Consider the following 18,919-nt stretch of genomic DNA (forward strand, 5'->3'; position numbering starts at 1 on the left):
TTCTCTGGCACAAGACATCGTCATAAATTCTAAATAACAACTTTAAATAAAATGAACGTAACAAAAGGTACTGACTTGTGAACTCAGCAGTAATTTGTGTTGGGGTGGAAAATTCTGGAAACTGAAACAGCATTTACCTATCGCCTAGAAATGGTAACAAATGGGATATACAGGACATTGTGGACTATATATTTCATGGTTAATGACATTGTGCTGAAGTTTTTGTTCTCAATCATAAAATTGGTTAATAAAGTCTTCAAAAAGCATTGCTTTATGCTACATGATTGTCTTTTGGGCAATAGACAATATTGTAGGAATATTTGTATTGTCAAGTAGGCTGTGTGTGTGAAAAGTCTGATGAACAGAAGAACCCATTGCTGCTTTCACACTTGCGCAAGCATTTGATACTAGACAGGAACAACATCATGTGTTACTTGTATCTTGAGTGATGACACTCAGTGCTTTCAGTGCATTGTCATTTGTTGCCTTCTATCCAATATCTTAACAGCATCCCAAATTGATGTTGAGGTAAAGAAATTATCTTGTTCAATCTTCTTATGAGACTCAAAAGCTGTCATAGTAATCGTGAGAGCTTCTGTTAGGTACACAGCAAAGTGCCACTTTCATCCCTAGTGGCCTGCAACCCCTCCATGCATACAGATGGGGAGCGGAGAAAAGAGCAAGAGCACATTAGTAAACAAAGCCAATGTGGCTCAGTGAAGTTCAGCTTCTCATTAATGTTAACACTTTCCTCTAAAAGTGCACTATACAGAATATTCTTAAAATACTGACCATAACATAACACACAGTGGCTTGTCTTGATCCTATTTATTGATATCATAGTCTTAGCCCAATTTGACTCAGCCTTTAACATCAATCTCCAATTGGTATGGAATCCAGTGGCCATTTGCCAAATGCCTCATTCATTGTTTTCTTTGTTTCATTCTTTAACTGCTTGTTCTTCAACATGTTTGACAGGATGTGTGTATATTAAAAATATGTTTCTTGACAGTAATACATTTTTATTCTGTGAAGTTGTATTGTGGTTAGACTGGACATTAATTAATTAATCAATTTGCTATTCCATCTTAAGTACAAAGAGGTATTATATGTTGATATGGGAGAGCACCAACTGCTTGGCATGCTACCTTGGGGGATATTTATCCAGAACTCATGCATAGAAGTCTTTAGCATATTATAGCTGTTAATTCTTCATATTCTGTTGATAGATTTTTTATTTCAACATTTTAAACTGTTGAACTAAGACCTTTATATATTTTACATTAAAGAAACGCCCTGCAGCCTTTAAAAGTGGTTAACATTAATTTAAAATGATTCACTACTGGATTTTTGTAAAAATCTACAAGTTATTGATGCTTCTTTTAATTAAAGACATCAGTGTAAATCATTACAGGTAGAGGTCAGTATGACATTTTAAAATGTCAATTTTGATGGTTCTAGACTTTGAAGTAAGACTTTGAATGAATGAATTGTCAGCATTTCATAAATTCTCGTATGAAATATAAAGGTGAAAGACATTCTGATCAACTGACTCTATTTCACAGGGTTTAACTGGTGACTGGCTATTTATCAGAGCACATAGTCACGTGATTACTGTTTTAATGGAAAATCAGAAGTATCCAACCTCAATTTATGGTTTTCACATTCTACTCCATAATAATAATAATAATAATAAAAACAGATTTGCACACACAGCGCAAATCTGTGTGTGTAAATATAAGGAATTTATATTTACAGCAGATTAACACAAAGTTGTTGTTTTTTGTTGGTTCCTTTTTTTGGGGGGGGGGGGGGGGGGCGTAATTGTGAAATACAGGACCCATTTGATGGAATTCATATTAAGAATAACATTTTTGAGGATGATAATTTTTTTTCTTACAGCACCATTCTATTCATTTGAAGTTGTCCTTGACCCGAAAAAACAGAGAAACAGTAATCTCATTTGAGAACACTTGGTCACTTGAATCATCAAACCCTACGTCAACAAAAATCATGCCTCAAGCACTTCTTACCGTGGGAGGAGGGGCAAATGTGAAGCTCCGAAGTAATCATAAATCGTACTCTGATGGGAACAGTTTGAATGAAATGACTGTGAAATTGACCAATTTCGTTTTTGGTTTTTTTGTTGCCTGTCCCATCTTATACCAATGAAAGCTAAGATTGTAATATCATTTTAAATGCCTGTTTCCTTCCTGTGGTAATCAGTCCCCTAAGAAATAATTATTTTCATCTGACCAAATAAAAGTGTCCTCTATATACGCCCCTGAAAGATGCACGGTGGTTCCTGAATCCGTTTGTCTATTAACTGTATGAATATGCGAGCCCTGCAGGCTGCAGACCATATGCTCCACATAATACATGCAAGTGATGCTACCTGGCGATTAGAGAGAAAGAGAGAGAGAGTACTCCAGGAGCTAAACAAGAGAGAAGATATTAGAGCGAATTCAGCCTTTTGTTTGAGTATTTGCAGCTTTAAATATTGTCCCCCGTGCAGCACCAAGGAAAGAAAACACCGAGGGAGAGGAGGAAAAAATATATAGGGAGTCTTGGCTGATGCATCTGTGCAAGAGCATCCATTTCACGGCGATTACAGTTCGAACCTGAGGAGACGGTGCGCATTTCTTTGAGAAACACGGTGCTTTTCTCTCTCCTCCGAAGTCATTTTCCTAGAGCGGCTGGCGGACGCAAAGACACGGTTACGGGATTTCATAACGAGGCTTTTCGTTTGAAGCAAAAGCAGGTCGAGCGCAGTTCCAGCAGGCTATACTGCGTCTTGTTTGTGGAGTGGAATTTTGCGGTCCCTAGCTCAAAACGCAAAGGGGAATATCAGACATTCAAGTTCCCTTGGAAGTTGCGCAGTGATATAAAAACATGGGAATTTGTGGTTATCTGGCGGTGTCTGGGAAATGCCTTGTCGTCATCGGACTTAAATTGTTATTCCTTGTACCTGCAGGAGTTCCAGCTAGAAGCGGGGATTCTGTATTAAAAGACAACATCACCGTCAGACAGGGAGACAGCGCCGTCTTAAAGTAAGTCTCGGATTATATTTCATTGTCACATCACTAATATGATTTCCTCTTGTGCAGCACGGGAACTGATTCCGTCTTTATAGCTTCTATGTCTTGGTCCGAACAGCTAATCAAGCCCGGTACTACATGAGTTACTAAAGGTCACCATAACCTATATAAGAACGCACTAGTGCTTGTTTGTTTTAAAGGTGCACATGCAGAAGATAAGTTATAGCATGCCTAACTCGGTGTTTAGCCCATTCTGCTCATTGCCCTTGAATGTTATTGATCTTACTGGTTAATGTCTTGTTGAGGATGCACAGAGCTGAGGTGCTCAAATTGAAAATTAGGAGGGGTTGCGTACCCTACTATTGATTTGCTCATGTGATACAAATACAAATGCAATTATGACTTATTTTCATTTTATTCATACTCTTTGTGAAAAGCTATGTGTTGTTTTCATCTTTTAAGAACTTTGAGTGGTTAACAGTGTTCTTATCAGATTTAACACTTGTATATTTGAATCTGTGTTCTATTATAGCACTCCAGCATATGATTTAACTATGTGTCAATGTTGCATTTTATGATATTTTATTTTTTCTCATCTCCCCACTCTGCACTGTGAGATTATTTTGTTTGAGTGTTGCTGGCTTGCTGTTCATATTGTTTCAGAATAAAGCAGGTGCGGTGTTAGAAATTCAGAATCCCTGTGAAAGAATGACAGATAGGGTACGGTACATTTGCCTACCCACATGAATACATACATAAATACACACCAATATGTAAAAATAAATTATATGTATTTATTAGATTTTATAGATTGGTGACATATGTAGAGAAACACATTAATCCAGTAGCTTTGTTTTCTGACATTGTTTGGATCAATAGTTTTTAAACTTTCACACATTGTTAACAATTAAAAATAATTAATATGGATCTTTTTCTTATGTGAGAGTCACTTGTGAATCATACTTAAGTAGACAATTTAGAATTTCATTATCTCTGCCAAAAATTGGTCTGTTCTGAAAAGATAAATAAAAGCAAGCAAGTCACTCATGTTTCAACTCCAATGGCTCTTTTACTTACCTGTGAAGCACGCCACTTTGCTGGAGAAACCACTGCCTACAAGCTTTAAGAGCTCATCTTTATCAGACTGCGATGAAACATTTCTATGTTAAAAGGGGTGGTCAATTCCATAATTATAAGGGAGCCTTCATGCTCTTTGGATGGGATTATGAGTGATTTGATGAGGATGAAAATATTGCAAATTATATACTATGGTTGTCATATTGACTTGACATTGACTTAATTTACATCATTTCCTCTGGGATTTACAAAGTTTACGCAGTAAATAGTGTGTATTTGTATAGCGCTTTACTTGGTCCTAAGGACCCCAAAGCGCTTTACACTATACACAATCATCCACCCATTCACACACTGGTGATGGCAAGCTACATTGTAGCCACAACTGCCCTGGGGCGCACTGGCAGAGGCGAGGCTGCTGGACACTGGCGCCACCGGGCCCTCTGACCACCACCAGTAGGCAACGGGTGAAATGTCTTGCCTAAGGACACAACGACCGAGACTGTCGATCGGACTGCCGATTACAAGACGAACGCCCAACTCTTGAGCCACGATCGCCCTGTGGCTTTTAACTTTTGTACTTTTGTACTTTTAACTTTTTACCTACCTGTATCTGGAAATTAGATATTTTTAAATTTAGTTTGAATGAGGATGAAATTGTAATAAATACAGAAAATGAAATGCTGAAAGTTTGTGACAGTAAGCACATGAAAATAATGTAATCCGTAAATGTGAAGAAGGAAGCATATGAAGAAAAATGTTTCTGCTGCAGATGTAAGTATAATTCACAAGCAACTCAATAGACAAACTTCTGTGGCTATGTAATTATGTAGTAAAATTCTTATGTTTATATGCTGTGGCTCAGTACCTTTGGTTGTCAGAGTAGGGCAATAGAGTTCAAATGACTCTAGGCTGCCTGACATGAGGTACTTGGACTAGAATTACTGTAATGTCTTTTGGACGCTATAGTATGTGGAAGGTCATCATGTGTCATACACTGGTTGCACCCCTATGTAGTCCAAGATGGAACTCTGCCTAGTCTTCATCTTTTCTCCCCTGTTCTACTCTGGTAATCTTTTAGTCATTTCTAGCCTGTATAAATTATTAATAGAACTTGTTAGGTAGCCTGTTGGATTAACTAAAACCAGCCATTTCATACTCCTCACGCTGAATGGTGACTGGCTGAAATCCACTAGCTCCTTTGTCATGCTGATGTCAAGCTGCAAAAGGTTGTGACTGTAGCAGATGTTAGGTTTTTGGCTCCTTAATATTCTCCTTTTCCTATCCTAACATGTACACCCCACAGCAGAGAAGTCATCAAAGAACCTGTTGCACTGCCATGACCCCAAGTTCAATCTTTAAAAGAGAGGTTTAGAAATTGAACCAAAAGCTGACAATAGAGTAACCCTGTGCTGCGCCACAGTGTATCCAATACGCTGCCCTTGAGCAAGATGAGCTGTCAGTGAGCTAGTCAGTCCATAATGTAGGAAACCATGCCATCCACATGCATTGCTTTGAGCTTTCCCCCAAGCAGGGGCCACTGGATGATGATGAAAGCAACACAGAAATAATTCTCCTCCGCCTTGCTGGCTTCTGTGGGTGGGAATAAGGCCTGTGGAGCTGCTATGCGATGGCATTGTCCATGTCCACATTTGACAGCTACATGCCTAGAGCACCCTGCAAGGCTGATGCTGTGAGCCCCCTCTGCCTTGCCTGTGATGAGCCTCATCAACCAAATGGCAAAGATGCAGAAGCTTGGAAGGACAGCAGGTGTTGAGATTTGGACTTAGAGAGGTGGACCAGGGGCAGCAAGTTTTGGACTGGAGGCAGAGGATGAGGGCAGCTGTGGAGCTGACCTCTGATTTGATTGTTTCATTTGACATGAATGGCAACACTGTCTGTGTATTTATTAAACAGTCATTTAATAAGATTAAAACACTGCTACAATTATATTCTAATAACACATATTTGCAAATAAATTATAGCACTGAGAAACTGCATATTTGGGGAAATGCATTATTGCTTGGAAGGCAGCCATGATCTCATTTGTTGCATTTTCCTGACAGTAAATTTCTTCAGGTTATCAAAGTTGTCCTAAAACAAGAAATTCAAACAATGATACATTCCAAGCTGAACCAGAAAGTGTTTCTATCTCACATCAGGAATCAAATATAGTGATGCGAGCCAAGTGACAGCAGCAGGTTGTCAAGAGTTAAAAGCTTTTATTCCAGGGAAAGTACAGCATTAATGTGATTCTGGCAATACATTTTAAATGAACGATTGCTGCTTCCGAGCTGTAGGTAGAAGAATTCCTCAAAGGTTATTTTGCTTCGACTAAGCTTTAATATTAAGACAGTCAAGGGCAACACAAAGCAGTATCATTCTGACATAAAGAAAGCCACTGCCAGCGGGAACTTCAGAAGATGTGAGCAGCAGAATAATTAGCATCATTCAGCTCAGCTTTAGAAACAATATGACTTTTTTCCACAAATACACAGATCACCACGAAAAAAATCCCTGGGTTGCACATATTAGAGAAACAAATCAGTTTAAAGCCAGTATGTGTATATTATACAGGTATGACTGTCTTTAAGGTAGAATGTGCAGCTGCGGGTAATCCCAGCATTTTTGCACAAGCATTTCTCTTTTCTTTCTGAATAATAAATACTGTGTTGTCAAAAGGTATTTACCCCCTACTCTGATTTCTTTTCTTTGTTTTTTGTTTTTTTTAAATTGTCACCCTTACATGTTTCAGATTACCGAACATATTTTCATAATTGGACATAGATGAGTTGAATACATAGAAATTCGGTTTTAAAATGACGATTTCACGCAAACCTACCTGAGCCTATTCAAAGAAGTAATTGTCCCCCAAACCTAATAACTAGTTGTGCTACATTAATGAGTCTTTCATATCAATTTGGCCAACTCGTCTTTGGAGAATTGTTTTCAGTTGAGGCACATTGGAGGGTTTTGAGCATGCATGGCCTGTGTAAGGTCATGCCAGATCATCTAAAGTGGATTTAAGTCTAGACCATTTAAAGCCATCTCTTTTTAGCCAGTCAGAAGTGGTCTTGCTGGTGTGTTTCAGATCATTGTCCAATTGCATAATCCAAGTGGACTTGAGCTTCAGGGCAAAAACTAGGGCCCAGACATTTTTTTTCTGGAATTTCTGGTAGAGAGCAGAATTTATGACTCCATCAACTATAACAAGGTGCCTAGGTCCTAAAGCAACAAAACAGCCCTAGAGCATCACACTACCACCACCACATTTGATTGTTAGAATTATGTTCTTTTTAGAAATTGGACAGAACTTTTCCAAAAACCAAAAACTTTTGACTTGTCACTGCACAGAATATTTACCCCTTTGGAGATCTTGAAGATGTGTATGTTTTTTGGCAAATTTGAAATGAGTCTTTGGGTAAAAATGGCGTACATGGGAGAGTTCCACGCAAAAAACACTCCTGGCGAAAAATAACACAGTCTCCTTTTTGTTAAATCTGAATACTGAGCTAAACTCAGGCAAGTGAGGCTCGCAGTCCTCGGTTCTTTTGTGACTTCCTGAATGAGTTGTCAATATGCTGTTAGAGTAATTTTGTTAGGCTGGCCACTCCTGGGAAGGTTCTCCACTCTTGAAGGTTTTCTTTATTTGTGGATAATGACTCAGTAAAGATTACTGGATTCCCCAAGCTTTAAAATGCATTTGTAACCCTTTCCACACTGACTTTGCTTTTCAACTGATCTTGAGTTTAATTTTTTTTTCTTAATAAATGAAACGATCATTTAAAAACACCCTGTTTAACAAATAAAAAAAAACATGATTTGAGGAAAATTCACATTTTGTGTGTTATTTGCAAAGAAAAAAACAAATTCTCAAAATATAAATGGAAATAAATCTCCAAGGGAGAAAATAATTTTTACAGCACTCTATCTGCTTCTACTTGTTTAGTGAATGACTTGTGGCAATCATTAAGTACCAAGATAAGTGGTTGTGCTGCATATTGCGATGGAGATAGTAGGCAGTAGTACTGTGAAAAATTTGGAACAATATTATCAGTTCTGGAGCCAGAGAGCACTATATTGCACTGCCAGTGGCTCAGTGGACACTGAATAGAGAGTAAAATAGTGTACTAACAATATTTATTTACAATTAACAACCCATCCCTGTGTTTATGCTTATTACGTTCATGGTTGTACTGCATGAATGTACCATATACTTTAAAGCATAATTGTAAAATATGTTGAGTTAGTAGTAAGTTTAGAAAGGTTCTATATAAATGAATATAATTTACAATTTACCTGCTCTATAAAAACATGTACAGAAGGCTTAGTCATACTACCTTCAGGCTAAAGCACCTAACTAGACTTGCTAATGCCCATTGAAATGCCATGGCTAGTGAACTGAGCAGTTTGTAATACATAGCAGGTTTACATATCACCATGCCAGCTGTTGTTTCATGTAAATAATTACTGAAAGTAAAAAACAATAAAGAATTCAAATTACTTTAAATTGAGAGTTTTTGTAATAAATGTGAGGAACACGTGATTTTTATCCACAGCACTCATGCTAAGCTACAATTCTTATCAAATGTTTCTCAAGTTATATTTAGTAGTTGAAAGACACCTCTGTGGCACAAGGTGTCACCATTCAATTATTTTCACCTGCAAGTGAGGAGCTCCACTGGTAGGGCAAGACATGCATGTGATTTACACTATCCTGAACTAGTGAAAACCCAAGGACAACAGAATATGGCTGACATCTGAGTTACTGCTGGTCTTTTATTTAACTGTAGAGTGTTTCACGGCCATTTGGTAGTGTCATTTTGTTTGTATCTTTAACTCTACGTGAGATGTTGCTCTTTGGTGTATTCCCAAAAGTTAATTCTGTTCATCTGGATGTAGCATTTTCAGTGGGATTGTTTTTCCCCCACTGAAAACGCTACATCCAGATGAACAGAATTAACTTTTGGGATCTATTTACCTGGATGATTGAGCATGCATCAAGACACTTTGGTGTATTCTTTGGTGTATATTCAGCTACCCAAATCGAATCACTTCAATGATATGGGAGTTGTCCATATTTAAAGGTTATTCTTTCTCATCTCTGTTTGCACTGGCAGTGATGAGAATACAGTGGAAATGAATGGGTCACGCAGGATGGACCTACCCTGTTTGATAACCACAAACACTCTGCATCATTCATGCCTTTATTTCCTCTGTGTTCTGCGAGTCACTGTTGATATTCATGGCAGTGGCTTTGGGATGCAGTCATCCAGCTGATATTTTATGAGACACTGATTGGAGGTCTGGCTGGAATCTGTTTGAGTAGGTAGGTGGTAAATCCTGTTTTAGATATAACCATTATCCTTGAGGAGAGCTCTGTCTCTAGCTTAAGTCTCATTATCAATGAGGGGTAAACATGAAGTCATTGTTGTTCTGCTTCAGAAACCTCTGAAAATATCAACAGAGAGCTTCTGCTTTCCTTCACTGCCACTGAATATTTCACTGACAGACCATTTGGAATATGGCTCGCTGTGGCACTTCTCCCAGCTCGATAGATGAGCAGCAGAGATGGCTAAAACACTGTGTGGCTGACCCTTGGCACATTCTCTGTTTTAGCATTGTATAGTAGAGTGTGGAGAAATGAATGGTATGATGTCAGGACTGTCTGAACAAAGGTGCAACTTGGGAACTGGCACAACCTTTTTTAAGAAGATGTCATTTGAATTGTCTTTTGTACCAAGTCAGGTTGGGTGACTCACTATATATGTTTACAGTGAGACATTGTTATGTCTGACATCAGGCTGTCTTATGGGGTATTACTACAAAAGCAGTAGTTGGGTTAAACAACTTGTTCTTCCATTGGTACATAAGGTACAAATAACTGTTGTAATAGAAATATAATATTCCAATTGCTCAGTTTTAGACACTATTGCAGACACTTCTTAAAATACATGTTAATTAGGTCTATATAAATACAAATATATTTACTTTTTCTCATGGTTTTTATTTCAGTCCCTTGTCCACAGAGCTTAAGGTTATTTGTGTTGACCTCAGTGTTGTGAAACTATTGACTGAATTTTGGTATGCTTTTTCAGATGGAAATTTCTAACACGTAGTCTACGAACTTTATGTGCTGAAAAATGAACAGGAAATCTGGGATTAAATTAAATGGAAAATCACTATCATTTTTAAGGTCAAGTGTCTAGTAAATTAAACGATTAGTGAGTTTGCATTTTCTGGTATCCAAAGAGGTTTTGCTGGTGCTGTTTTGTGTTTTAGAAATAAAAATGTAATATCTTGAAGTCTTGTAGGTTGGATAATACAGGACATCCATAATATTATTCCATAGACTAAAGAATATAGAGTCAAAGATGACTAAGGGGTAACTAATGTACCAATAGCTGAGTGATTCTTCAATAAGTATAGCTAGTCATAGCTCTAATACTTATTTGATTATTTATTCGATTTCTGCCATAGATATGACTATACAATGATGTTGCATCATAGTATATCTTGTTTACTGCAGTTATATGCTTGCAAAACACATACTGGACACGGATATTATACATTTGTTTTGCAGTGATCACTGCAGTTGTATGAGACTGAGAAAGCTACTCATAATTACTTGTTATCCTCGTCATCCAAGGTGGAAGTGGATCTTAAAGCATTTTTACTGCTAAACAAAGACATCAAGACATGTAGAACTGACCAAAAGAACTCCAGTATATTGAGCAGTCTTCATGTTATTATATGTTTGCACAGTACTTAAAATGCATACTTACTGGGCTGGGAATGTAGTGCACGCAGAATGAAGGGTTGATTTCTAGTAAAAGGTGTATTTGTAATTGTGGCCATAGGCTTATCTGTTATTCAGTAGAAACTATCATGTATTTTGGCAGGCTTTTGCTTATTCCCAAGACAAAACCATTGAGTCACCAATGGAAATCATTGGCCTGGAGAAACATTTGAGGCAAGAAACACTGGAATGCTAAACTTCCTATTCTTTTCCTGCATAAATGAGCCCCATACATTATTCAAAGCAAAGGAACTCCTTGACTGAATAAGTATCCATGGCCCTGTGAAACTACACTATATATGTGTAGGCTTCAATCAGTCATGACTGTTGCGCCATCTAGGAAAAAAGACAGCCAAAGCAACAGTAGCTTAATTGTATAGAATTACTTAAAGCTTGTGCCATTTTTCATAAGAAAGAAATGATTCATGCTACTTAGACCTCTTTGCAGTCCTACAGTGTTTTTTTTTAAGTCAGCAAGTCATATCTCATGATTGTAAATATCATTTAACTACCTCCTGCCTCTCTGTCAACTTCTTGTTTAATGTTCACAAGTTCACAGACGTTGACTTAAAACACTGTACTGCACTATGAGTACACTATTAGGAAGATAGTCACAGCTAAAAATGGTATCAGGAATATGAGCGGACAAGGACGTATTAAAATGGAAAGCCTAAGGGTAGGCTAACAAGCATGGAGATGCTAAGCTCTCTCTTCAGCCATTTTGTTTTCTTTCATTCAGTGGAACAAGTGTTAAGTTTGACCTATATGGATTCAGACATATATGGACAGAAAATGCATTGTGTCAGTAAAATACTTTCTAAATCCAGATATATTAATTAGTGATCTTTAATTCTAGTCTTTATACCATTCTCAACACTTAATGGGGTAAATGTCATGTAGATCATGTCATCAAGGTGAAAACCTCTGGATATTGCAGATACTGAGGGTCAAGTTCTGATGTCCCACTCACCAGTAGTCCACCAGGCTTGCATCGTCTTCCTTTATCACAACCTAGGCATCCATCTTGAGGAAGGTTGAGTTGAGTTTCAGCATCCTGTGTTGTCGTAAATCACTGAGATAGTCATTAATTTTTAATACCCAGAAACCTATGCGCTGTGTTGCAGTCCAACTAGATTCTCCACTAGTGAGAGCCAGCCACATCCATTACAGCCTGTCTTTGCTGTCCCCACCTTGTGCATGTTTGGGTGCATTTTTCTGATATCATTAATACTCATCAGGAGCACCTTCCATTCATGCCACATTCTGCCAGGCACCTACCTTTTCCATATTGTTTGTAGCACATCTCTCTTACTCATCAATTGAAGCAAGCATTGAGGAAAAGTAATATAATACTGTATGATGTATACATTTATGTATGAAAGTGTGGTGCATAAGAGTATTTTTTTCTGTGTGAGAAAATTCCTACATCATCAGGTTTAAGTCCAGTGGCACAATTTACCTGAATATCTTATTACTTTAAGAAAGTTCAGTTACCTCCACTTCTTGTCGCTTTTCCAAAATTCCAAATGTTGGAATTTTTGATTATGATCTATTTGCTGTTTTTCCAATCACAAAAGCAGCTTTTTATGAAAAAAAAAGTGGCCTTGAAATTTAAACAGCAATACTGGTAAGATTTGCAATGCATATAGACAAGGTAACTATAGTACTCATTACACAGAATGCATTTACCACTATTATCTGTTTGTGCATGAGTTTTCTTTCATTTAAAATCTCTTTGAAATCAAAATATCATCATTGAGAGTTTTGTTTATTAGTTTGTCAGTTTTCAAGGAGAACTAAAATGTACTTATGAAATCTCCATGTCTGCCTGTCTTTTTACATGTGTGCAGTGTGAACACAAATAATATATTACATAGGAATACAGTATAGAATGTCAACCTCTAAAGAAGAGGAGAGGTGGTTAGACTTAAGAACACCAAGTTGCATATATTTTCAAAAATAATGAGTAAAATCTGATTCTCTCCAGTTTTAACCTCTTTATGGTTTTAAGACAAGAATTTGATTTAGAAATTTTCTCGATGTGCATATAAGCAAAAGTTGATTATATATTTATTAATGAGGAATGTCCTTTTGTTGTATATTTTTTCTTTTAGGAATGGAATGCTGAAAAAATAGGGCATCCTCTCTAGGGGCAATACAAGTCATATTAGAAAGCTTGCGTATGTGGTGTCAGCACACTCTTTGCCTGTTAATATAAGTGGGCACAGGGTTTGCATTTTGAGAATCTGCTTTTTGCACCTCTGGAAACTTTTTGGTCACAGCAGTCAGAGGCACCTCAGAATTACCGCTCAAGTAGAAACCAAAATGTAAAACCAAAACCAAAATAACTTTTCACTTTGCAGTTATTCCCCAATAGAGGTGATTGTTACTTGTTGCAGCCACGAGCACAACGGAAAAGGATTTTCATCATTCGACATTTATCTGAAGTAATGGCATATAAGCTGATGAACTGTTAATTAATGTAGCTCTTGGAAACTCCAGCATTATATCCTTAGTTCATTCCGCTCAAGATCTCTCCTCCCTCATTGAGACATCTCTGACCATCTGTCACAACAAAGTATTGGCCTCCGGTGACCTGGCAAATCATTTCTAACTCTCCCGTCTCTCCTTGAGTCCTGGATCTCAGCCGTCGGCCCTCTACCAAAACAGATCCCCCTAATGGAGGAATATGCCAGGGAAATGTGCTTCCCATTGATTCTGTTCCCTGGCTAATGCTGCTTCAAGGATAGTGCGGCTCAGCTATACTTAGAATCAAGTATGGGGTTGACATAATATTTTTCAGTTGCCTTCAAAATGCTCAGGGTAGTATAGTGATAAGACTTAACTAATACTACTGGAACAACGTCAGCACAAACCAAGCTACATTCGTCAATTACCAACAGAATGCAGTAAATATGGCTGTAAATGAGCCTTAACTGTCAGCCTTAGCTTATAAGAAGATTTGATGCGAAATGTCACAGATCTTGTCACAGATCTTACACACATCTCAGTAACATGCATGTCAATGCCTGAAAATAACTCCCTTTTGTAAAAAAATATATTGACCAATGCAATCAAAACTAGTCTTTTTTTAATATGTTTTAAGGTAGAACATTCATTTGAGTAGAGGTGAGGCACTGATCTTGGAAAATGCGGGGTCCCTGCAGTGTCCCACTTTAATGCACATAGTGTTTACTGTATGTTTCTGACTTAGGCACTGGAAATCGATAAGTGGCCTTGATTTATTATTACAACCAGATTTCACTGTCTGAAGACAAGGAAGGAAGGAGGGAATTTGTCTCAGTCGGCCAGCTGATGGTGCTCATTAATATGGATAAAAATGACTAGGAGTCATCTGGGAAGAATGTCATACCACATTAGACAAATAAGTGGTTGAAACCACTGGCTGTAATTAATTGATTCGCTTCAGATTGATCCCCTTCCCCCATGTCTTTGGGAATCATGTTCAGAATTTGTGCAATTATGAAATGTTAAATATTCCAAGCAAATGGAATACAGGAATACACACACATACACACACACACACACACACACACACACACACACACACACACACACACACACACACACACACACACGCAGTAACCTCCAAAGCCAATAGCTCTAGCAGATACCAGGAACAACAGCCACGCTCTTTGTCGAGAAAAGCGCAGTCCTAGGAACAGCAAAGATACTCTGCAGGACACCCAAGCATCTGGTAGTGAACCTGAGCTTGGAGGATAAAAACTGCCCCGCAAAGGGTGAGAGAGGAATTTTTTTTACATATATAGTGAGCACAAGGCCCTGCAGATAATGTTGGGTCCTCGAACCATCTGCATGTTTTGAAAGAAGTTATAATTTAAGGGGTTTTTGTAACTTTAAAAAAGGGAAGGCACGTACTACAAGAAAAAGCTTTTGTGTTTCTGTTCATGGAGTGAAACTGTGGAACAGTCTGAATATGGAATTAAAGCAATGTCCAAACATAAAACAGTTCAAAAAGAGTTATAAAAATATGATCTTCTCGAACTATAAAGAAAGGGAAAACATTGAAATTGAGTGAATGTCTCTATTTAAAGAAATTCATGATGTGATATTATAGTATATCAGAAATCTGTTCACTATTTTTATTACAGATTATATCAGTAAGGAAGCTGACTAAATATTAACTGATTTTAATGTACCTGTATATTGTTTACATGTTTGAAGTAAATTAACAATGAATGAATGAATCAATCAATCATGTTATCTGATTGTTTGATCAGGGTGAACATTGAGACTAGTTGCTTCTCAGAGATTATTTTGTAGAGCGCTCACAGTGCTCATCCTGTTCCTCTTTGCTAAAAGGAGTGCATATTGCTCCTTCTGATGGGTTAAGGGCCTTCTATGGCTTTGTCCAGGTTTCCTAGAAAAACTACATGTGTCCTAGAATGTAGTCCATGCTCTTGAGACTGTAAATCTTCTGCCAATGGTACATGCCAGTAGGGCTGGGCTATATCATACCTTTCACAGTAATACCGGTGTAATTTTGGGCAACGATAGGAAAATGAAATATCGCAATAGAATATGGGTAAAACGCGCATGCGCAGTGCCTTTGTTTACATACGCACATGGTGGTGACGCAGAATGAGAAGAGCGAAAGTGGATCGTTGAATGATGAACCAGAACTGGTTTGTAAAAATGCTGCAACTTCAGTGGTGTGGAACTGGTTTAGCTTTTGTCCGTCAGATACACAACAAAGCACTATTTTTGGTAGAGCATGCTAGCGGGCCGTCATTATTACAGTGTTGTTTGGAAAATACGTCACACTTAAAATCAGTCCTTTGATTTTTCAGAAAATTGTCAGTGCCCCTTATAATCTCGTGTGCCTTACTGTATGTATGAATTCTGGTTGTGTTTACTGACCTCGAAACGATTTTATGTCGTACACGGCGCTCAAAAATCTGTCAAATGTTTTAGTACAACTTTGCTAAGCTACAAACCCGCACCGCTTGATGGATTGTCGGAACATTACGGCTATCGTAGGCAGGCGCCTCGCGGAGTGATATGTACTGTGCTTCAACATAATATTACCGTATTGTGTGTGTATAACCTCTTTTTAAGTTTTGTGGATATTATACATGGTTATGCTGAGGATATGTCAGCCAATTTCCACTGGAAATACCTTTTGGTTAAACTGTCAGCAAGGATTTTGCACTGTTACATTTTTATATAACTTTAATGCACATAAAAAACAGCTGCTTGTTTAAGTGAAAATACATTGATGTTTTTTTGGAGTTGTAAAGTATTTTGTCTAGTGTCAATTATATCGTCAGTTATATCGTTATCGCAAATTTTCAAATGTATATCGTGATAAATATTTTTGGTCATATCGCCCTGCTCTACATACCAGCCATGACAGCAATGACACTGATCGAAGATAAATGCACAACAGTGACTAAACAGTCAGAAAGATGCAGAAGGAAAAAGTGTTAGTGGACAATTATTTCCAACTGAGGAATTGATGAGTAATTGGACATTGAAGATGAGGCTGGACAGCACAAACATCTCGTCCAAAAATAAATTGTCTCCACTCTTTTCTTGTAGTTTATTCCTTATAAATTTAGCTAAAAACGAGATACATCTTATTTACAGGAAGGTATTCCTGTGGAGATAGTGGATGAATTGTCTAGTGTTGTAAAAGTGTGCATGTGGCATCTCAGGCTGTTCATTTTTTCATTTTTTTTAAAATTTTGTAAATACCTAGCTCATACACAGGAGAAAAATCTTTTTTTTTTAAATAGCTTTTTATTTAGTTGTGTTTTCTGCCCGTGCCCTAGTATAAAAAAGCCACCGGTTTCCCTTGCTGTAGGGACCAAGGTTTTTATTTTCTTATATTTCATATGTATTTATTTCATGCTAATACTTTGCAAAAGCAAACTTCACTATGAAGCTTCAGTACCAGTTTGCTAAAAATATATAATGGTAATTTATTCTCTGGCACAAAATCAATATTTATGAAAATGATGACTTCTTCAAAGAGGTATATGCCAAAAGACCATGTTCTAGTATATCTGTATCCAAAAGAAAGCCATCTGAGAGTAGTTTCATATTTCCCACAGCACAACAACTTTCACTGCACTTAGTTCGCGTTCATGCAGAATTCACACATGGGATATGCCACAGCATCAGTGGCTCATTGAAGAGTTCACTTGCTTGGTCAAGGGCAAATTGACAGTGATAGCTGGAGGAGAGGAGAGTATTCAACACCCTTTACATGAGATGCTGTGATACACAGAATCATGTATTGTTATTTTAGAGCAAGCTGTGAGAAAAGATAGCATGAATTATAGTGCAAATCAAGAAACCACAAATCAGAAAAACTGAGAGGTTTTGGCATTTTGCCATACCTCAGACTGAATAACTGATTAATACTTGTTATTTATCTCTGGCTCTCTTCCACAGCATGTCTTTTGTCATGTCTTCCTTCTCTCACCCCAACCAGTCGTGGCAGATAGCCGGCCCTCCCTGAGCCTGGTCCTGCCGGAGGTTTCTTCCTGTTAAAAGGACGTTTTTCCTTCCCACTGTGGTCAAAGTGCTTGCTCATAATGAGTCATATGATTGTTGGGTTTAATAATAATAATAATAATACATTTTATTTATAGGCACGAGAGTTTTCTGTTAAACCACTGCTACCCCATACAGCTGGGTTAAAAACTAACAGCATGTTTTAGTGGCAGCTGTTTGCTGCTTGCTTGTTCTATTTTTCCAGTCAGTATGTCACCATCTAGTCATAAGGAAACTTTCCTACCCTGTGGAATACACTATCTTCTTACCAGAAAAATATTAGATAATAAATGTAGGTCCATTAGTTGGAAAACCAGCTACTGTAAAACCTTTCTGACATTCAGTGTTTAACTTTGAAAAATCAATAAAGCCAATTTAGCAGAAGGACTTTTTTGTTCATAATAAAAAAATCAGTCCACCTCAACTCAACTTGATTTTTGGTCTATTAACTCATAAAAGTGCTAACCTCTGCCCTGAGTACTTGCCATTGTTTATGTCCAAATAAACTACTTCCCTTAGCAGTGCAGAGCAAACAAGTGATGTTGCACAACAATCAAGAACCAATTTAATTGTGTTTAACATTAACCAGCAGCTTATAGTGTATTACTGCTGTATTGAAATGATGATTTTCATTTCAATGTTAAGAGTCTGGTTAACAGCTTTTGACAAACCTTTTCATATTTGATGTTTTGCTTTTGAGTAAAAAAGTAAGATTGAATGTCAAGAGATTTAAATGCATTTATAGCAAACAAAGCTACATTGTCAAGGTTGCAGGGGAAAAAGAGGACCCAAAATGCGGAGCTCAGGTTAGCAGGGTGAACAGTGCGTTTATTTACAGTGTCCAAGAGGTGTCACAAACAGTTAAAGGTGCTATCCAAATAGGTGTTTCAGGTAAAATCCCCAAGTGCTCCTTCGTCTGTGCAACCCCGAGCGTGAGTTGTTTCCTGGTCCTCCTCTCTGAGCCAAACTCCTAGGTGAAGACAAAGCAAAACACAGAATTAGCAGAGCTCTTTAACCGACTATCAACTTCCCTTAAGTAACGAGTGTTACCAGCTTGGAATAATAATCCAACGTCAACTGTTGTTGCGCATCGTCCTTATATACCGCAGTTCTGGGATGGAGGCTGATTAGAAGCAGCTGGCAGAGCAATCAAATGCAGGTGAGGCCACAGCCGAGCGGCGGAGCTTCCGGGTGGAAGGTCGTCCGAGCCACGCCCTCCCCGGAAGCGCGAACTTCCGTAAACAAACCCCGCGCCTGGGAGAGAGGAGAGACTGAGAGAAAATACACACAAAAATCCAGATCGCCCGGGGAGGACCGTACGACCATGACATACATAAATCAATCATCTGACCCAGTTAATGGCCTCTCTTTACAGTGTTTTCCAATTACTAAATTGGCTTCCCATGAATATGAAAACATAATACTTAAGATTCATTTTAAGTAGATGTATAATCTTGTTAAATAA

At 37.8% G+C, this 18,919-nt stretch overlaps 1 protein-coding gene across 2 annotated transcripts in view; it reads left to right on the forward strand.

Annotated features, from left to right (window-relative positions):
• Nucleotides 1–18,919, forward strand: part of opcml (opioid binding protein/cell adhesion molecule-like) — a 445,347-nt gene that overhangs the window by 174,704 nt on the left and 251,724 nt on the right. Inside the window, exon 2 of one of the 2 annotated variants that reach the window (XM_026181472.2) lies at nt 2,975–3,050. In XM_026181472.2, coding sequence (XP_026037257.1) covers nt 2,975–3,050 — 76 coding nt within the window. Of the gene's footprint in view, nt 1–2,140; nt 3,051–18,919 lie in introns of those variants that run through there. The other variant, XM_026181471.2, reaches the window with a different exon arrangement.

The sequence above is a fragment of the Astatotilapia calliptera genome, chromosome 10 (genome assembly GCF_964374335.1).
Source record: "Astatotilapia calliptera chromosome 10, fAstCal68.1, whole genome shotgun sequence".
Taxonomy (NCBI): Eukaryota; Metazoa; Chordata; class Actinopteri; order Cichliformes; family Cichlidae; genus Astatotilapia; species Astatotilapia calliptera.